At 40.4% G+C, this 20,768-nt stretch overlaps 2 protein-coding genes across 12 annotated transcripts in view; one reads left to right on the top strand and one right to left on the bottom strand.

Annotated features, from left to right (window-relative positions):
- The window catches only part of GOLGA4 (golgin A4), a 63,186-nt gene extending 61,641 nt beyond the window's left edge, over nt 1-1,545 (bottom strand). For 2 of the 3 annotated variants that reach the window (XM_027900599.1, XM_027900601.1), the window contains exon 1: nt 1,423-1,543. In XM_027900599.1, the coding sequence (XP_027756400.1) occupies nt 1,423-1,509 (87 nt within the window). In that variant the 5' untranslated portion in view covers nt 1,510-1,543. Of the gene's footprint in view, nt 1-1,422 lie in introns of all 3 variants that reach the window. The other variant, XM_027900602.1, reaches the window with a different exon arrangement.
- Nucleotides 1,546-16,397: 14,852 nt separating this feature from the next.
- The window catches only part of LRRFIP2 (LRR binding FLII interacting protein 2), a 53,278-nt gene continuing 48,907 nt past the window's right edge, over nt 16,398-20,768 (top strand). For 4 of the 9 annotated variants that reach the window (XM_027900587.1, XM_027900583.1, XM_027900584.1 and 1 more), the window contains exon 1: nt 16,407-16,599. The gene's annotated coding sequence lies outside the window, so the exon portion shown is untranslated. Of the gene's footprint in view, nt 16,600-20,768 lie in introns of all 9 variants that reach the window. The other 5 variants (XM_027900586.1, XM_027900588.1, XM_027900581.1 and 2 more) reach the window with 4 other exon arrangements.

Genomic DNA, 20,768 nt, shown 5'->3' with positions numbered 1-20,768 from the left:
CACCTCCTCAGAAAAAGTGTCACACACGTGTACCCAGTATCCTGAACTAAGTGGATTACAATACTGTGCACAAGGTATCATAATTCAGCTGCTGTTTCTTGAAAACAGTAAACTCTGCAGCTGCACTGTACTGAAAGTTCACCACGCATGCCAGTTCAGGGCAGCACTCTAAACTGCAACTAACAAAATCATACTAAATTTCACTAACTAGAAAAGACAGAGTGAAACACCTAAAAATAAGACTGAAAAACTACATAAAACTTTACAGTAAACCCATCTCCAAAAATATTACCTCTATTTGACAAATGAGTGATTTAAAAAATACGACATAGCTGACTGTCAGCAGTTTTGAAACCATGCTCTAATACTGAGACTATGTGGTGTCAGATCTCCCAGTGGTTCAAATTACACTCAATCAAGCCCAGACAACTGATCATCCATTAGTCAAATTAACCAAATTACCTGCCTATACCTTAACATTTACAGGATATAGAGTTTATATATCAGTTTTATTCTTTTAAATTCCAAGATGCAAAGGATATTTAAAACCCAGCAATTACACACGGGCAGACATTATAAACATGGAGTTTGCCAATACAAAGTTAACTTGTTGAAGCCCTTCTACCCAAAATTTCATGAGAGAAGTTATTCTGTTTCAATCCATGTAACATTTTTCTGGCCACTATCACTTACAGAGATACTCTGCACCCATGTCATATCTAATGTGCATTATTATAATGTTAAAATTATAGTTTCTAGAATCCAACAGTTAATGAAAGCACATGTAAAAAAACCAGCCAATTAAATTACAATTAAAACAAATAAATAAACGCCTTGATCTCAGATTTATACCATATTCTCAATTCTTCCACAGTGAAAAAAAAAAAGCAAGAATAAGGTTGAGGTAAGCAAACCAGCCCTGTAAAGGACGAAAACAAGAAGAACCTACAGAATTGAAAGAATAAACACTGAGAGAAAAGGATAACTTGAGATGTCAATGTTGGATTATTGTTCAGCGCATATAAAAGTGTCATTACTGTAAATGCTAAAAACGAATCCCCCTTCTGTTTGATGTTCAGACAAGAGATAGTTTTTACATTCGTCCAAAAGACTGCCCTTGTAGAATGGCCAAACTGCGGTCTCAGAAGCATCTAGAGAGGCTTCCACGGCAGGAGGCGGATCGATACCAACCAAGCTGGATGTCCAAGTTCCAGCGAAGCGCTGACAGCAAACCGGAGCGCGACTCCCGCCGGCCGAGCCAGCTCGCAGCCCGCGGCGCGCCCTGCCCCTGCTGCTGTCCGACCGGCCCTTGGCACACCAAGGTGTCCCCGGGCTTGTGGCGGCCCTGCCCCGGCGGGTGAGAGGCCGCCCCAAACCCAGCCCGGCCCGGTAGCCCCGGCCCCGGCCCCGGCCCCGCCGTACCTGCGGCAGGAGGGGGCCCGCGCGTCCCCCCGCCCCGCGCGGCGGCGTCTGCTCCTCGCTGATCTTCTGCTTCAGCTTCTTGAACATGGTGGCGGGAGGGAGGAGAGGACCAGAACACAAGTGCCCGGCCGGCCGGTGAGGTGGCGCGGGGCGCCCGGCACCGACCCCCCCGCCCTGACCGCGGAGCCGCCGCCCCGCGCTCGACCCCGCTCCGCTCCGCGGGGCAGGGCCACGGAGCTGCGCCTGCGCGGCACACGTGGAGCCGAGCGCCCCGGCCGGCACGGAGCGCGGCGAGGAACAAACTTGTGGCGCGATGGCCCGCGCCACCCCTCCCTCCGGCCCGCCATGGAGCCGCCGAGCAGCGCCGCTGAGCAGAGCAGCGCCGCTGAGCCTCGCTCCCCTGCCTCGCTCCCCTGCCGGCGGCCGCGGGAGGCGGTGCTGCCCAGGGAAGGAGTCACCGCTTCCGTCAAGAGGGATGGGAAACGGAGCGGTACCTACCGCCCGCGGCCCCGCCGCCGCCCCGCCACAAGGCTCTGTCCGACAGCCCTCGTGTGACCGAGCCCTCCTGAGCCGGGAGTGACCGTGTCGCGGACAAGCTTTCACAAGCCAAAGAATCGGGCAACAAGGTAACAACAAAGTCCTCGGTTCTCGGGCTTGTGAAAGCTTCCGACTAAATGCTCATCAACTGCTCTTTGAAACAGCCTGAAAGCCTGTCTGCTAATAAGAAAGTCGCGTTGTTTTCGTTTGCCCTGAACCCTTTTGAATACTCTTCTGTTTATAAACAGCTCTACGGCTTTAGAGCCCTTTTTGGATCACATCTGTGCATGTGTGTCCAGTCCTATCCGTGCAGATGCAGAGGACTGTCAGCAGTAGCCAGCATTCATTCTCCAACAATGGAGCAGCAATCCTTTTTGTGTATGTTCCTGTTAAGGCTACTATGCATACATCAGATGACGGCACATTCAGCTGATTTCTGGTGAGAACAAATGTTGACTGCGAACACCTTCAACAAAGCTAGTTTGAACCTACAAGCTGTAATAGCCATGTATGTTATCTCTTCTGTAGGTTAGCTTAAAACAGAGGTATAGGAAAAAATCTCCAGGACTAAAAGGGCAAAAACAACTGAATAGCAGTCCATGAGGAAATGAAGCAACTAAGTTTACTACAGCCATAAAATTTTTTTTTTTCTTTTCTACTTCAGGCAGGTAGCTTCTGCTTCCTCTCAATAATTCAGAGGTTATCAAGTGAGAGGAGCATTGCCTAATGAACAGTTTGGGAAACCCTTTAACAATCTTCAGTCTCCTAATAAATCCATGATTCTCTCATACCTACGTGTTCTATTATCTTTCCCTGTTCAGCATCTACAGATTGCACTCCAATTTTAAACCTAAGTCACTAAATGTAGTATGTGTGTTTGATGGATAGATATATAACTGAAAGGACACTAGCTCCTGCCGCTACCAAACAGAAAAACACAGCTTTGTTAATTCTTGCATAAAATGTATCCCATATAAAAGAGAGCTCTGTATTATTTCCTTGGAAAATTTAAAACCTGAGATGGTATGTTCTGAGTGTTTCTCATAGTACAGATGTTTTCACAGGAGTAAAGGCTATGTGGAAGAGAACAAGTAAAAGACTAGAAACTATGATGTTTTTCCTAGGCTAAGGTCTCAATAGCTATAGAAAATGGTAAGGTGATTTATTAATTGAAACTCTTTTAATGGGTTGCAATAATACTAACCTGGTAATCATGAGAGTTGGATATTTTCTAGGGAACTTTTTTTACTACAGCAAGGTCTTTTCTTGTGTAAATTCCACACACAGGAGGAATTGTTCTTCACAGGAGGTGCCTAACTTGGGTTTTAGAAAGAGGCAAAATAATATTTGTATGTATCATTTAATCATATATAGATTGTTGGCATCTAAAGAATCAAGGACAGTGTTTTTATGAGTTGGTGCAAACCAGCAATATTTTGTGATCCGTGGCTATGTATCTAGTATTGCTCCAGTAATACAAAGTGGTATCCCACATTAAGTAGCAGTATCCAAATTCTGAAGACATATGTGATAATTCTGCAAAACCCTATCATAAGCCTTACAAAAGGGCTTTAAATGTTTTAGCATCTGGGCAAGTTAGATTAAAATATATTGCAATACACAAAGCATTTGCTCTAAACCCCACAGAAGTCCTGTGGTAAATGTCTGGAACCATTCTTCCATACAAACACAGAGTGTCAAAATCCCACAGTTAACTGAATAGTACCTTACTTCTAGAGGCCTGATCTGATCGTAGCAGATTTCTTTCTAAAATTATAAGTAGTAATTGAAAGTGAAGATTTGTCCCTCATCTTCCCTAAGTACACCAGTTAACATAGACTAAACAAGAAAAATATGATATTATGGTGTTGTGAAAGATAAATGTATATCTGCAAACAACACTGGTTATCATCTGTTCCAAATTAGATCTATAGCAGTTAAGGTATTTCTGTGGGAAAGGAAATAGAGCATGAAATGTAAAAGACTATGTTTTCATAGCAGTCTAGACTTCTCTAAGTGTCAGCAATGCTGGCCCACACATCCCTGCCATCCCATTCCTTGCCTTTTGCTAGCTCCAGTGCTTGTCAGACTGTTCCCTTAGTCATTTCTGTGTGTTCAGTCAGCAGAAAACTAACCTGACAAAAAATCAAGCCATTTCTGCTGACTTACAGTGCAGAGTCCCCAGAGAACCAGAGCTGCTGCAAGGCAGACAGAGGCACTCAGGAGCAGGACAGCTTTATGTTGCCAGTTATTTCAGAGCGCTCAGGAACAGTCAGTCTTTGGTGAGCAATTTGCTTAACTTCAAACACAACTAATACCACTAGGTGCTACTTCAAGTTTGGCTAACAAGCAACTCTGTTACTGGGAGTATTGATACTATCTCAACCAGTAACTATTTTAGATGCTACTGATGGCTGAAGTAGTCATGCATACGGCCTTCAGCCAATCTAAGCTAATTTTTAAAAAGCTGTCTTTAAGTTGTTGCAGCTTTCTGGAAGTCATAAAAAAAATCTGGGTATGAACTATGAATATGTCTTTCAATACTGTTTTCCACGCATTCAACACCAATTACTTTGTCAAACATCTACGAATTTGCTAGCAGCTAGTTCTTTCAATCCAGTCATCCAATACAAATATTAAAAGACAAAGAAGAACGTACAATATGTAGTGTTTTTGATAGCTTTTTAATGTTGGTTTGTATTTTTTGGAAGGGACGTTTTTCATGTTTGAATTTTTCTTTATTTCATCCTCCTGCTGTTAAAATAATGTTGAATATTCCTATTATTCTGCCTGGATAATAATTGACATTGAGGGGGTTGCTTTACAAAGAAATTAACAAGAACTGGTACTAGAGGAAAAAAACCTAAGCAGAAGGGAGCACTGATCATGTAATAGAAGTTACTGTCCAGAACTCACGTACATATCACTGTTCTTTACAGACAGTTTATGGAATGTTGCATCTGGTAATATTTGCAGTTTTTATTCCTACTCATAGAATGCAAAATACCATTGTTGATGCTAAAGCAGTCAGGGAGTGTACCATGCATAGATGCACAGATAAACAGTTTCAGTTCGGAAGTATTTTGATCACAAACATTACAAAAGACAGCGGTATATCTGACAATGCCGTGAAAATTATGGTAACTCATTGTGCCTGCAGCCTACAGAATGAGAAGAAATAGTTGTGCAAAATCGTTTATAGTGCTGTGATTAGAACATGAAGAGTTTTAGTATAAATAGATAATCAGAGCATTTTTCTAGCCTGATCTGATTGTTATTTTTACTTTTTTATTTAAATGTCGTGACTTAAAACAACCACCAGATGACAGTGTTGTAGGAGATTATAACTATGCCTTTGCAGAGTAACTGTCAGTATTACAAATGCAAAACTATACCAACAGTGGGATAAAAGTTTAAAAACATTCAGATCAGAGCACTGACTAAACCCAAAGATTCTATGTCTGCTATATAATCCTTCTGTGTACAAAGTACTCTAAGTAATTGCTGTGTATCAGATATTGAATTTCTTTACCATGTGCCTGACCTCATATCAAACAGTCTATGCTATTTATTTGTGCATTCATATATTCACCTGTAGTGCCCAGAGCTCAGTTAAGCAAAAAACGGAGGAAAAAGGTTATTAACAGGCATTTGAATAAAGATGGTGAGTGACATGAGGGAAAAGTCAGATTTGTGAGTGTGTTCAAAATGCACAGGGCTATGAAAAGAGCAAGAGCACTGTCTGAGAAAAACTGAAAGGTAACCTAAAAGCCACAATTGTTCACACTGAGAAGCCAAGAGGAATTAACTCACTTCAGAGAGAAGAAAAGCTGACAGGCACTACTCCTCTGCACCTTGGAAGGGAACACAACCTCTCTGCTCTAGGGAAAATTGTTCAGAGATCACATTTCATCCCATATACCTCTGTTTCCAAAAGTACAAAGTGCAAGATCGGCCACTGAAGAAAGACTATTAAGAACCACTGCAGTAAACTGACTCACTAGAGCCATCCTTTTTTGTGAATGGGAATATTTGAAAGTCAGTGACAGGATTTGATCCTGCAAGAGTCTGACTTTCCTAAAACAAAAAATTTAATTTTATCAATACCTTAAGTGGTGTTTCTCTTCTGCTTTGCCTAGAGTGTCAAAACCTTTCTCCTAACTTCTATTTTACTTTAATTGTACCTTAAAATCTCTGAATGCCAAGAAAAGGGAGCCAATGATGCTATCAAACGGTAATCGTTATCAACAGTGATGCTTGTCATGAGTTTGATTTTAAATTAGCCAGCAGCAGATGCTCACTTGAGTATTTTTATTATTTCTGTAATCACAGTGTAAATTTAAAAAAAAACCTAAAAACCAAATCTATTTGGGTAGGGACCTTGTTTCTAAAAAGAGACAATAACTTGCTCCTGAAGACAGATTCCTCATGACAGAGGAATGGCCTGATTTTGAGGAGACCTGGCATCTATTCCCAGATCTCCCAGTGCCCTTGTCACCCACAGTGGGCAAGCTATTTTGCATCTCAGTGCTTCTATTGGTATTTTAATGAAGAATAATGATCCTACCCAATTTCCTGCAAACAGGTCTTTAGTTTTTCTCTTATCTTGCCCAGCTGGTGATAAAAAGGTTAAAGAAATGACTGCATATTGAGGTGCTTTTTAAGAATACTGAGACACACATTCATAAGACACAACTGGGAGTGCTGGGATTTTTCTGATTCTGTGAAAATATTTTCCCCTTAAACACTATCATTAAGAAACAGCAAATGATTTTACTTAATAATTTCTAGTCAGCAGGGCTAAAAATACATGCAAAGATATTGAGACACTGAGTTGAGAAGACCTAAAAAAACCCCTAATATGTGTGATTCCTTTAGCTAAAATGCAGAACATCTAAAACAACATCACTGGAGATGCTGCACCCAGCAGAATTCACAGGTGAGAAATGTCACTAAGTCATAGCATAACTGATTCTAAAGAAATGTACTTAACATTTGCAAGAGTTAAGGTAAGGAGCTATTTCAAGGTGAATCAGGAAGTATTTTTCCCAATTACAATATTGTATAATTTGGTAGGTCATGAAGGAAAATAATCACTTTCCTTCTGAGGCCATCAGATTTTCTAGCTGATGGATGCAGAATACAGAAAACAGCAATTTAGGAATAATTAAACTAATTCTCTGCATCACAGTTCCTAGAATATAAAAAGTAAAGCAAATACATATTTTTATCCTGTGATTGCACATAGCCATTACGTATAAAAGCACAAAAACAATAGTTTTATGTAGCTAGATTTATCAATTAGTGCTCAAATTCAACCAGTTTCAGATTAGGAACTTGTCAGCATTTGAGATAATATCCTGATACTGCTATATTGCTGCTTGAGTATTGGCATACTCAATTCCCTGCTACTCATACCTGTCAATGAAATGTTTTGGAGGGAAATGTTTCTCATCCTTCTTAATTTCCTTTTCTAGCTCCTAGGATTTACTACAAGCTTTGCCACCCACTGAGTGGGGTGGAGTATCTGATTGAAGACACCAAGGGCTTCAGGCTTGAAACTTCTTTCATGCTGACTTCTTCTCAATATCAGGCCCATAAGGCACTTCTACATAAAGGAAAGTCACTTGCCTTTCAGTTGAAAGTAGCAAATACTTCATCACCTCTGGCAAACTACTACAGCAGCACAGTTACTATTCAGTATTTGTCTGCAAAGAAACACTGCAAATGCAGAATCTTGAGATGTGAGAATCTTTGACTTGAAAAAGATATTATTTAAAAGGGAAGGAATTAGCAAACTGCTCAGAAATCTCCAACTATGTGATTTTGCATCTTCATCTCTTAACATGCACTATTTCAAATTAAACTCAGATTCTAATCATCAAATGGTTTTCTGTCAGACTTTGCTCACCTTATTTTTTCATTTTGATTCCACATTCCTCTCTCATGTGAAGTCTTTCCCTGCTTATATGGAAAAGGCCAGAGACACTGGGTTAAGAAATATAAGGTACAGGTCACAGAATACTTATATTTCATTATTAATATAAAATATACCATCTTGATTTACTATTATAAAATATTCCTTATTGCTGAGTGCATGTATTAAAATGGATCACATACCTTCTAAATAGCAAAGTAGCAGTTTTCCAACTATCCAAAATAAACTCTGATGCCTTAATTGAAGTAGTATAATGCTATGCTTACAGAAGGAAAAAAAAAAAAAAAACCTTTAAAAGAAATGCTTATCACCACAAAACAGTGACAAGTCTTCAAGTGAGTATTTCCTCTGGTAATTTCCTTCAAACCAATTATACGGCTACATTTATAATAAATGCAATATGAACTCAAACTATTCTGTCATGAAAAACTAGGCTGACCTCAGCTTGTCCTGCAGCACCTGAAACTTCATTTGGAATAATACCAGTGGGAGATTAGAGAGATGCTGCATTGACAGGGACTGCCACCGTATTAAATTGCATTCAGTACATTTGGTCAGACAGAGGCCATAATCAAGAAGTTTATCTCAAGAAAGATACTAGGAATTTTACAAGTTTGTACATAGAGCAAACTAGACTGGCATAAAAAGAACAAGACAATTGTGTCATTTATTACTCTGTCTGGCTAAATGAAAATATTTCGAGCAATTTTTTTTTTTAATATTTCCATCACTGCCAGGTCCTTCTTATGAACCAGGAACTGTATTGTGAGCTTCTCGTTCTAATTTAGCAGCACGTTGCATGCAGCCAAAGAAACTCAGAGTTAGGATGTTTACTCAAGAATTTACAGAAAAAATTTTATTCTGTGACTCTTTTTTATTAAACACATGTAATAATACTTCTTCACAGAAGTGCTACACTGAATTATTCACCAGAGATGAAGACCAGACCTGCTCAGGCAGGGAGGCCTGCTGTGGCTACTTGAGTCAGAATACACAGAACTCCTGCAAACACCAAGATATAATTCTGTCTCCTACTGGTAGTGACTAGAATAGGGTTATTTAGTATTTGATTTCCAAGAGTAAAGTGTCATGTATTGTTCTTCTATTATCCTACCTTATTCGAGTTCATCCCTATAACCAATAAAAATAGCTAGAAATGTTATTTCTAATCATGTAACTCTCTAGACCTGTATTCATTCTTCAGTATGAAGTGCCACAATGCAAAGTACCAAGATAATCCTGCAGTTGGTACACCAAGACGAGAAAAAAATTGTTATGGTGAGAAAAAGTGTTGCTAACAGTTAAAATTTCGTAATTATAATATAAAAGGCACACAGATACTTAAAAGGAAGGCATAACTTCCTTTTGGCTCTGTTCAGATACTGGAAGAAAGATAACTCTTCACATGCTGTCATAACGCATTAACCAGCATCACACTATTATATAATTCTTAGTCAAAATGAATCATGCAGTATTTTCTTCTCTTCAGCCATGTACTAAAAATTGTTTTAAGTTAATCTAATTAGGCCCAATATGAAGGCTCATACATTCATTATTATTCAAAGTACTTTTCTGGATATTTCATTCTTTAATAGTCTAAACTTCTGCTAGTCCGTTAGGGACAAATACTCAGCAAGTAACACGCTGCTTTTCTTCTTGCCAACCTCTGTTACAACATTTTAATTTCTTATAGCTATAAACAATGTCAGAAAGTTGCATTGGGTAACATACTACCCACAAGCCACACAGTGTTTGGGGTCTTCTGGTGTAGTCCACTTAACATGTGCTCCAGTGGCAGCCACGTATGAAGGTTAGGGGTAGGGAGGTAACATTATGAAATCACAAAACACTAGAAGTGAGGCTGCTTTAGCTTCTGTGGTGCTGGTAATCTGGAGTACACAATGTATACTTTTAAAGTATTCTCTTGTTGCCATCGCCTTACAGCCTGCAAACCTGCATGAAACTAGTGAGCAGTTTTAGAAGTTTTTTTCTTTTACCTAAGCAGAATGAAATACTTCAGAATCAAGAACTTTGAAATAAAAGATTTTACTGATTTTCCTCCTCCAGCATGGAAGTGATTTTTTTTTCTTCTCCCCTTGGGCCTTTTTTTTTTTTTTTTTTAAGAAAAGGTGTGCATGTTTTATCAGTAACAACATGTAGATAGGAAGCCACTTTTTTTCCTGTTCCAGGTTATACTGGAGACATTAGTTCTACACTTACCAATGACAAATTATGAGGAACACAACAACTAGTATGTAGTTTCAATCAACCCGTATTTTTATGTTTAGAAAGCAGTTATTAACCTTCAAGTTATATTTGGTACCATCTTTTACAAGCAACCCGGCCAAATGTTCCCTCCATAACATAGAAAAGTAGATAAATGCAGATGCAGAACTGGCTGTTCTAAAAATATGCATGGCTGTCTGGCTTACCAGGACTTGATTGATTTTATGTCCCTCAGGAAACAGGCAAAGCTTGAAAAGTCAGTACACATCTTACTTATGCTGGTCTGGTGACTATTTAACTTTTTCCTCAAAGGTTTTGAAGCAAAGCAGACATGGAGAATTAGAACAATACCATGACATCTTTGGTGAAGGAATAATCTAACAGCATGAAATGGTTATTTAAGTAATTGCTTGTCATTTGACACTGGGACCTGTCTGAGATTCCATTTAGCCTCCTTAGTTTTAATATTTAATTTATTACTATATCATGCTCCAATTTATTATATATATAAACCCAAAAACTACAATTTCTGTTAGAGATTTGAAGGATTCTTAAATTGGTGGATTAACCCATTCTACTGTTATTAACAAATTCTAAAAGTATTTGTTTTCAGTCTTAAGTGATTAAATCAGCTGATGTAGATAATAAAGCAGCAAAGCTAAGTTGCTGTATAAAAGCTTAAGGCACGGTTCGAAGTATAGCTTTGTTCTGAAAAATTAGTATAAAAACAGTATGAAAAAAATTCATATTTGTTGCACCTTTGTTCTGACACCAGATATGCTTTCTGTAGTCATGTAGAGAGATGGGGTAGGGTGGGTCTTTTGGGTTTTTTGGATTTTTTACAAAGAAAATTGCCAGGCACACAAAACAAACCTTGGCTCCTTTAATCACCCAGCATTATTTTTTGTTTTCATCTCACTTCCTGTAGCAATGGTTCTCCCTGCCAAACAGTGTTCTCATTACAGTTGTGTAATCCCATTTTTTAAAGGTATGCCCTTGGTGACATCTGTGCAAGCTGAGCTCAGGTTGCATAAGTAACCAACTGTCTCTCTTGAGTGGATGCTAATAAACAAGTCTGCACAAGTAACTATAATCCAGTTTGTGTGTGCTCTCCCTCACTTTTTTAGCTGAGCTACTCAGAATAGTAAGTGTGCAAAATATTCAGGCATGAATCATCACAAAAGTTAACTAGCTTTCCTTTCAAATCTTACAGAAATATTGAACAAGACTCTCCTGTCACTTTTCAGAATTAAAACATGCCTGGCAGTAGAATTGTCCAGTATATACTGAGAGTGACATTGCTTGCTTTTATAGTGCTTTTATGTTTGCTCAGCCTAGAAACAGCTGAAGACACATTCTTTCACTTGCATCATCTAAAGCTTTGTTTACTCTTTTTCAATTGGTTTGACCTTTGCTAATACAATTCAAGAAGTCTCAGAGTTGCATAGGTGTAATTTAGGATGTCCCTTAGCAACCATGATTATTTGCAAGATCATCTTAATAACTCCTGAAAAGTCCTAACAAAACCTCAGAAATTGCAAATAATGGTTTCTTGTTCATGAATCAAGTACAGAATTCTACAACCATAAAGTTTACTTTAGATCAAAACTGCACGTTACATACAGAAACATAAATATTTGCTTTTTACTCCTAGCTCATAAAGGCTGAGCTGCCATAATCCCCAGAAGATTCAACATGAAGTACACAGAGAGAAATGTGCTACAAAAATCTAAGTAATCAAGTATGTTCAAGCTCTAAAATGCATTGCACATTTAAAGGAATACTATCGATTTTAATTAAGTTTAATTAATTTGTTTAAATATTTTCAAATTATATATTCACTTTTTACTTTGGCCAGCTTAAATGTCACAACCAGACATCTAGAGTCTTCTGGTAGCTTCATTCTCTAGTTGAAGAGATCTGCATATTGTCATAAGAAAGATTAAAGAGGGATATGCTGTATTAAAATGCTATATAAAGTAAATTATTAAATTAATAACAAATTTCATCAGGTTAGACTTTACAGGCAAGTAGAGCATGGTTTAAAGTGTATTTATTTTAAATTAATTATTATGAAAATTTCTGTAAATTTTCCACATTTTTCTTCTTCCCTATTGATACCTAGTGTTTGAACTCCATTAGCACTGTATTTCCCTAAAATGTTCAGAATAGAAACTCACCTTTAAAAAAACAAAAACAAAACAAAAACCTAACAAACACTTGTACAGCGTGATAGACCTAAAATTTCATGCATCTAAGCTATTATCTGCTCTAACATGATCCCGTAAAGCTGGTTTTGCCCTAGATCTCAGGTGCATGTACCTTTTAGACAAATATTACTTATTTCCCAGCCTTCTGATTTTCAGTTCAGCAAACAGAATTATTAAACCCAATCTGCTTAATCGCAATGGACTGTTTCTCTCAGGAGCACTGAGCATCCATAGCTGCCACTGACTGAAGAGAGAGTGACTGCTCAGGTGGACCAGAAGTGATGGTGATTAAGCCTACAAAGACAGTGCAGAGGTACCACTGGCTGGCTTCTGTGAGCAATATACACATCCGACAAACTAGGAAGTACAGTTCAGAGCCTGACATTTAGAGTTTAAATTTCAGTGTCCTTATGCTTCTCCACTTTAACAGTACTTGGATAAGGGAAAAATCCACCTTCACCTTCAAAGGATGATGCAACCTAATGTCCAGCATATACCAACAGAGAAGTTCACTGAAGCTGTTAGCAAGCGTGGGTAGAGCCCTTCTCAAATCTTTGTTAGCGAAGCCTAGCCATGATGATGATTTAACTTAGGATCTAAACTATCTGATTGTTAGAGTTTCCCAGACCTTCTATTTTGTAGATACATTCTGGGTTCTTATAATTTCAGAGTTAAAAAATTGGTGCAGAGAAGATCACATACAAAAGATCATCCAAGGAAGGCAATGCATCTTTTTTGCTTCCTCTTGAAATTTTAAAAAACATATAAATGCTGAAATTGAAAACATTTATATTATATATGTGTCTGTGACAGAAATGTACCTTTAGCAGAAATTAGGCTCTTAAAAAAAAAGGTAGGGAGGACAGGACTAAATGGGCCTGGCAGAAGCTCCTGTAAGCACATCCAATAACTTTTTTGAAAAGCAAAACAAACAAACACAACAAAACAAAACAAACAAAAAAAACCAAACAAACAAGGAAAACTTGCTCTCTGCATTACAAAAGTGCACTTATTTTACAGTATAGGCACACAAAGCTGATTTTCCACATGTCAACGTGAGTACTATAACACCCCTTTTTGAGGGGAGGGGGTAACAAGCAATTACTGAGAATCTCCAAAAGAGAGAGCTGGGAAAAAAAGCGTATTCAATTGTGCCAAATGAATTGTTGAGTGATGGTATCTGAACTGAGGAGAGATAAACTACTGGAAAGGAAGACCACAAAATGTAGAGAGAAGTAAGTCAATGGAGGTGGTCAGAACTTCTTGAAATGCTCCTAAACCAATCAGTCTCCATCAGTAAACCAGTCTACAATTTAAAGTAATAGATGGAAGTTATTCTTTCCAAAAAGAGAGGGTGGTGGGGGTGAGAGAGAATAGGGAGGATACGTAAGCGAAAATACATGGAATAACATTAGGGATTAAGTTACACTATAATCTTACATGTGTGCCATCAGTATTACATTCTTAACCAGAAGGTGAAATACTCACAAAACAAAGATTCATGGGAAGATTAGAAATGTTACAGAGTGGGAGAAAAAAAACCAAAGAACTGCACAAATAGCAAACATTGCAGAGAAAACACATTTTTTTCTCTCTTAGAAGCTGGTACAGTGACAAAATCTCTTAACAAATGTATACAAATTATTGCAGGAAGTTGACACTGTTGAAAGTATTCCATATAACTGAGGTACAGATTCATCCCAGATATACTTCCTTAAGCGACAATCACTAGAAAAAACAAAGATTTCACCCGTGGATTGCCTCAACTGAGCAAAACAGTTTCAGAGAGATTTTGAGAGAAAAGGGAAAGGAGAGAGTAAAGCAGCAAGTTCAATTACATATGACAAGGGATCTATACTAACCTACTGTATAAGAAGACAAGAGTGAAGAGAAAAAATATTCAAAGGCAGATCCAGCGATACCTCCTTTATTCATTTACTTATTTTAAGCAGAAACTCATTATTAATAGAGCAAGCTTTACAGTAGCTTCACTAATCATTTGATCAAAGTGTATTCATAAATGATTGTACATTTTGTAACTGCAGTCATTTCGTAGCAAAAGTTCAAACACAACTTTCATTTTCTGGCTTCTACTTAAAGGTTTATAATGAAACAGAATATAACCTGACTGTTTAGTTACTCATTAATGTGCCTGAGCTCAGAATTGCTACTGTGACATCCTGTACCACTGCCTGTTCTAACTGTGCACTGCTTCTCAGTCAAGTAAACAATTGCTCTTTCAAGTGACAAAAATGCATGTCCGCTCTAAAGGAGACATTTTGCTCTATCATTACAGAAAAATGTGAAGTCTATGATATCAAAAGACTAATGGTGTAAAAATTCAACACTTCATCATAGAAAAATGTACATATGGTAGAAAAAAAATTTGCCCTTTATATACATTAAGAGAGAATCATCCCCTGCAGACCTGAGACATCCCACATTTCAGAAGACTCTATGCAAACACTCAAGAGTGAACAAACCAAAATGACCCAAGCTGTTTTTAATGAAGATTCTCCACAAAGCCCAGAAAATCAGTGAGCCCTTCTGCAAGAAGAAACACCAAATATAACCGAAGATTTTAAACCAGTGATTTTTGTTGGTGCTTTCTACAGATGGTCCATGAGAAACTTTCTACTTCATTTCCCTGAAGTGAGATCATCTTTAGCTACAGAAATTAATGTGATGTTAAAAATAAGCATGGTGAGCCTATGCTGTATGATGAGCTGAAGAAAGAGATTGAAACAGTGAAGGGTTTCTCACACGGAAAATTATAAAATACTGATAAAACACAATAAAGATGTTTTACATTTACTTTAATAGATTTAATTCACTTGCATGTTCCTTTCCCTTTACTTTATGTACATCCCCTTGGGCTTATTTTAGTAAGGCATTTGAACTCTACCAAGGACTCTGGTGAATGGTTTTGAGTCTTACCTTGTTATTTTAACAGTGCTTTTTCATTCCCATGCGATTTCAAACATACAAAATGCCACGTCCTCTAATCATCTCTACGCTCTTAGAGACACCCTGCACTTAATGACAGGTGTTGAAAAGTAAACTACTGCAGATCTGATCCCAAGCGTATCTCATAGCAGAATTCCAGCAAGTTTCATGACTCTTAGTTGGTTCTTCTGTGTATAAATTGGAATACATGTAACAGTAATTTCTTTATTTTCAGTATATTATTCTTGAGGACGGTGACGGTTGCATATATTCCAGTTTTGACAGTACAGCAGTCCGGTCGTGTTTGGGCCAACAGAAGATAAGTCGCCAATGTTTGCATTGGATTTTTACCCGGGACCCCTGCCTGGCAGCCGCCCCCGCAAAGCCTTGCGAAGCGCCGGTGTGCCGAGGGTGCCCTGTGCCCTGCGGACACCGGGCACGGCCCGCGGGGACACCCACCCGTGGGTCGCGGCTCCCGGAGCTCCCGCACCGCCCTTTCCTGGGCAAGGCCGCTCGACGGGAGGAAACCCTGTCTGAAACCGAGAATGAAGCACAAAGCAGAAGGCCCCAGACCTACCTCTCCCCACCACAGCAGCGAGTCGGGCGTTGTGCCCGGTGCCAAGGGGGCCGGGAGCTGCCCCGGGGCCGCCGCCCCGAGCTCCCCCCGCCCTCAGCGCGCCCGCCCCGCGCTCGCGCTCCCCGCAGGCCCCGCCCCCCAGCGCCCTGGCGGCCGCCGACAGCTCTGCGCATGCGGCCCCGCCCGCCTCTCCCTCCGCCGCGCCTGCGCCGTGGATCCGCCGGCCTGTGCGCGGGCCGGGCAGTGCCGGTGGCGCTGCCGGGCGGTCCCGGTCGCGGTCGCGGTGCCTGCCCCGCTCCCCTCCCTCTGCTCAGCGCCGGCCCCTTCCCCCTTCCGCGGGGCCTGCGGCTGGTTTGAAGTTCACCGCAGTCTCTCACCCCCGTTCTCGGTGTGGCCGTAAGCGCCAGGCTCTGAAGGGGTGGAGGCAAGAGCGCGGGGCGGGGAAGAGGGGGCGGCCTGGAGCGGTGCGGCTTGTCTGTGCCAACAGCTCCGGTTCCTGCAGCCCCTCGCGGGGAAGGGGCTGGAGGGGGCGTTGGAGAGGGTGAAGCGAGGTAGCAGCTGGAAGGTCCGTGTCCGGCGGGCACCGCGGTCCGGTCTCTGGACGTAGGGAGTGAAGGAAGGCAGGAGCCTGAGGCGATTCCGGGACCCACGAGCTCCTCGCAGCCGTGGAAGCGTGGAGCACAGAGTGGAAAATTCCCCCTCCATACTGAGGCGTCCCGGTGCTGCGGCAGGCTGGCCCGCAGGTAAGGTTTTCTGGGGCCCAGGCAGGGAGCGGGCGAGGGCTGGGGGCAGGAAGGGTGTCCCAGACACAGAAACCCGAGCGGCGAAGCGGTGTGGGAACCTGGTTCTTCGGGTTTAGAGGAGCGGCTCGGCCGGGACTCCCTGGTCAGACCGGTGAGCAGAAAGGGAAGCGACGGCTTGGGGCGGCGGTGTGCGCCCCTTCCGTGTGGCCGCGGTCAGACCTGTTGCGGGCGGGCCGGGCGAAGCCGGGCCCGGCCCGAGCCCTTCCGGCGGGAGCGATCCTTCCTCCTGGCCCGCGGGGAGATGCCGTGCGGTCCGAGGGGCTGACTGAAAACGGCAGAATGTGGCAGAGAGGGAGGAAGAAAGATGTGCTGAAATCTCAGCCCTGTGTTTTTCGGTGCCTTTCTCGCAGTTCCCCGGAGCACGCTGCCGCCGCTTCGCTGTTCCCAGAGCGGTAGGGCGTGCCCCCGCTGCGGCGAGCTGCGGTAGGAGTCAGTCAGGCTTGCTAATGCTTTGGCATTTGGGATTTTTTATTTGTTTCGGAGCACGTTTCTTTTTTTCTTAGTATGTCTTGTTGCTATAATTGTAAAGAGGCTGTTGATGATGGTAAGAGAGATGGGCACAATCGTGACTTTGGAAGGAGCCCGGAAACAGCTCTGGACTGTGCTCTGCTCCATGTGTTTTAAGTGATTACCGCCTTGAATCCTAGCATGACGCTTTGAAGGACGGTGTTATGTATTTCGCTGAAAATGAAAACGTTTTGTAGATGAAGCAGTACTGCGTTGAATTTGTATGATCTACTCGGTCACTCATTTTAGAGTGATGTACAGACATTTTTGGCTTGAAATGAGGAAGATTTGGGATCAGTTTTTTATCCCTTTGAAGTATCGATATTAGCATCCAATACCTATGGAGATGTATGGGGGGGGTTATTACAAATTTCCTGTAAGATTAAATCAGTGCTTGTCCGTTCTTTCATTCATTGTGCCTTGATTGTAAAGCAAGGGAATTAAATATATTGGGGCCCAGAAACAGTTATCTTCTTAATATACGTCTGCTTCCTTGGTTAATATAATTTCTTAGTGATGATGTAAGAATAGATGAAAGGTACTTTAGCAGTACGAAAGTGTTTGACGTATGTGACATGCTTTTGCTGTCGTTTCCTGTTCCTTGAGTTTGGAGATGTTTACCTTGCTGTGAAGTCAGTTTTACCTGAACTGCATTCTTGGCAGTAACTGAGAACTTGTGAACAGAAGACAGTTGTGTGCAATGTGTCAGGTGTAATTTTGTTGCCCTAAACATCAGTACTTCTTCTGAACTGACACCAAAGGATTTGGGGTTTGTTGTGTGTGGTTTTTGGTTTGGTTTGTTTTTTTTTCCCAGGCTCTCATTGTCTCAGAAGATGGCACAGTACTTTAACACGTGAACTTTCAGAAAGTACTGTTTAAATTTGACTCCAGGTATTGGGGATCTGTAGAGCATATTAAGACCTAGACTTGCTTGCAGTGCACAAGCTGTCTGTGCATATATCCAAAACACCTAGATCGCTATCATGTGTAATTGAATACGTCTGGTATATAATGTCAGCAGAGGGTTAGAAACAAATAACGGATTTGATGCTGTGTTGCTGTTTAAAAGATCCTAATGTGAAGGTGTGTGGTAGTAGTCATGAGTACAGTCCTGTAGTATACAAAAAATTATTAGAACTGCTTTCTGAGAAAGTAATCCTATTTTATTATCTTACTATCTGGAAACTAGGTAACATGTAAATGTAGGTAATGGACATTCTGTGATTATTACACATCCTTGAAAAATTTTATGTAAATAAATAGAGTTTATGTAAATAGCGCTTGTCTGCTTGTGAAGATGATGAAGTTCACATTTTCTTGAGTTAGGCTAGCAGAGTTAGACCTGCTTCTAGCGAAGAGGTGAAGGAGTGCCTACCAAAGGGCCAAGTGAGAACAAGTGTTTGAAAGCCTACCAAGTCTGCCACCACAGCAGAGAATTAGTTAGCAGGAATGATGTCAACTGATAAGAGTTTTCTCCAGCTGCTATTTCATCTAAGGGGTACCCAGGACAATCTCTTCCTCTTGCTTCCGTAGTTTTTCTTTGTTGTACTGTAACTGTATCACTAGTAGAAAAGAGTGTAGGAGTGTATTAAATTGGTAATGGAAAAATACTTTAAATAGTTGCAGCTTGTTACAGAATGTGGGTTGTTACCATGGGGCTTTCTATTTGTTTCATTAAAAAATATGGAGCCTCAATATAGTAGCAGTGTTTTGTTTTGGTTTTTAATGAGCAACAATTCATTCTTTTGCAAAACTTTTGAAAAAGTTGACGGTGTAAAAATGATGGTTGTTTCATCTTAGAATAAACACTTCTGGAAGATTCTTATGGTTTAATTTTTATTATGTATTTTCATCTCTTTTTTTGGTGCTAATTATAGTATTGTCACTACCACGTGGTTTAAAATTGCACTTGAATTCGTAGTTTGTTCTTGTATCTTCAGCATGTATGGTAGCACTGATTCTGGAAAAGTCCAGCTGTGTTACACTGCTTCTCTGAAGCCTACCTACGGTTTACATTGTTCCCTGAGAGATCCTTTGATGAGCGACCATTATGAGAGAACTTTGCAGATGCTTCATGTCACTGATAATAATATCTTGTACGTAATGTTTTATTTTGTGCAGCTGTTGGCAACTGACTGGTGGAGAACTTATAGTTCATAAAATAATTGCCACCTCTTGAAGCTGCATCGCTGCATGATGTTACCTTGGAATTCTGGTAATTTGCAAAGACCGAGGAAGGTCATCAAAGATAGCTTGGTGGATCAGTAGGTGTCTCATAGTCCTACAGGGCTGTAGAATACCTTGATACATTTACTGTCTTGCATTGCTTTAAGTTTGCCAACACTAACCAGGCACTGTTACATTGTATGGATTTATCAGGCCCTTGCAGACTCTTGCAAACTGCATAATGGCTTTCTGGTTGTCTTAAATGGTGACTTCCTGTTCCTCTATACCTTCGTAACACCAACAAACTGAGGGATTTGAACTCCCTCTAGGGAATTGTAATTCTATTACTAAACACCATGAACTTACAAGAAATTGTATTTCTCAGATTTTAACATTGCAAATATACTGCATTGAGCGTGTATTTTTTTCCTGAAAAAGCTGACATGAGCTTGTCCACTCGGAGCAGGAACTTTGAGCCAACAGTTTCTGAAGTGGGCCATGATTAGAGACAAGCAGTTTCTTTAAAGTGGAAACACTCTTCATCAACTGGAATAACATTGCCTCTAACATAATGGTAAACACTGTAATCTTTTGGCAGATTGTAATTATATCCTTTTCTCAGTCTTTGCTTTTTTCCTTTAATGTTAGACTCTTTTACTCAGGGTAGCAGCAGTACTCATAGTTCGGTTTCAGTTAATTTTATTCTGAATGAAAATTCTTAATGAGTTCTTAAAACTATTTCATTAAACCCCAGTCTGTTTCTCTCTCACTCCCTACCACCCCTTTGTCAGGTCATGGTCACCCTGTGATCATACAACCCTTTTTCTTTCTCAGGTGCTTTTGGGCCCATGAGCAGACATACCAACTGCAAAGGAGTACCCTTGCATAGAGTCTTTCTTCTGAGAAAGACTCGTGTCCATCTTACGTAATTTTAACTCATGTAAAGGGTTTTCCACTGTTTTTCTGAGCACATTAACTTTTAGAACTTGCCTTTAATTGCGAGTATGGTAGCTTCCATACCTTCACTCATCAGCAGTATTCATTTCTTTAAGTAAAGAGCCAGTATTCAGTTAAGAAGGATATGTAGATTCTTTATTTCATCATCATTGCACAGTACTCCTGCTTCTTAGTTCTTTCTTTTTAGTTAGGTGTTTGACAAAGCTTTTGCTCTGTGTATATATTGCACAAGTATTTTTTTCAGTATGTTAAATATTTGTGGAACTGACAAAAATCAAAATGAGTTAATACTGTTTGTGATTTATCAGCAACCTGTGACTGTTTTTTCAGGTGAGGAATGGGGGTTTTTTTCCTCGTGCTTCGTACATTTATCCTCCTTATGTATAAACATTTGTAAAATTACTTGTCCAAATAACCTTGATTCAGATTCTAGTTCTAACAGACAGTGGCTCTAGAGCAGGGCTGTTCTTTTCTATTGT

This window comes from Empidonax traillii, unplaced genomic scaffold (assembly GCF_003031625.1).
Source record: "Empidonax traillii isolate 1590-97213 ecotype Southwest subspecies unplaced genomic scaffold, ASM303162v1 scaffold741:size898883, whole genome shotgun sequence".
In the NCBI taxonomy this organism is placed as follows: domain Eukaryota; kingdom Metazoa; phylum Chordata; class Aves; order Passeriformes; family Tyrannidae; genus Empidonax; species Empidonax traillii.
The sequence above is the reverse complement of the archived record's forward strand: the minus strand, read 5'-3'. Positions and strand labels throughout refer to the sequence as shown.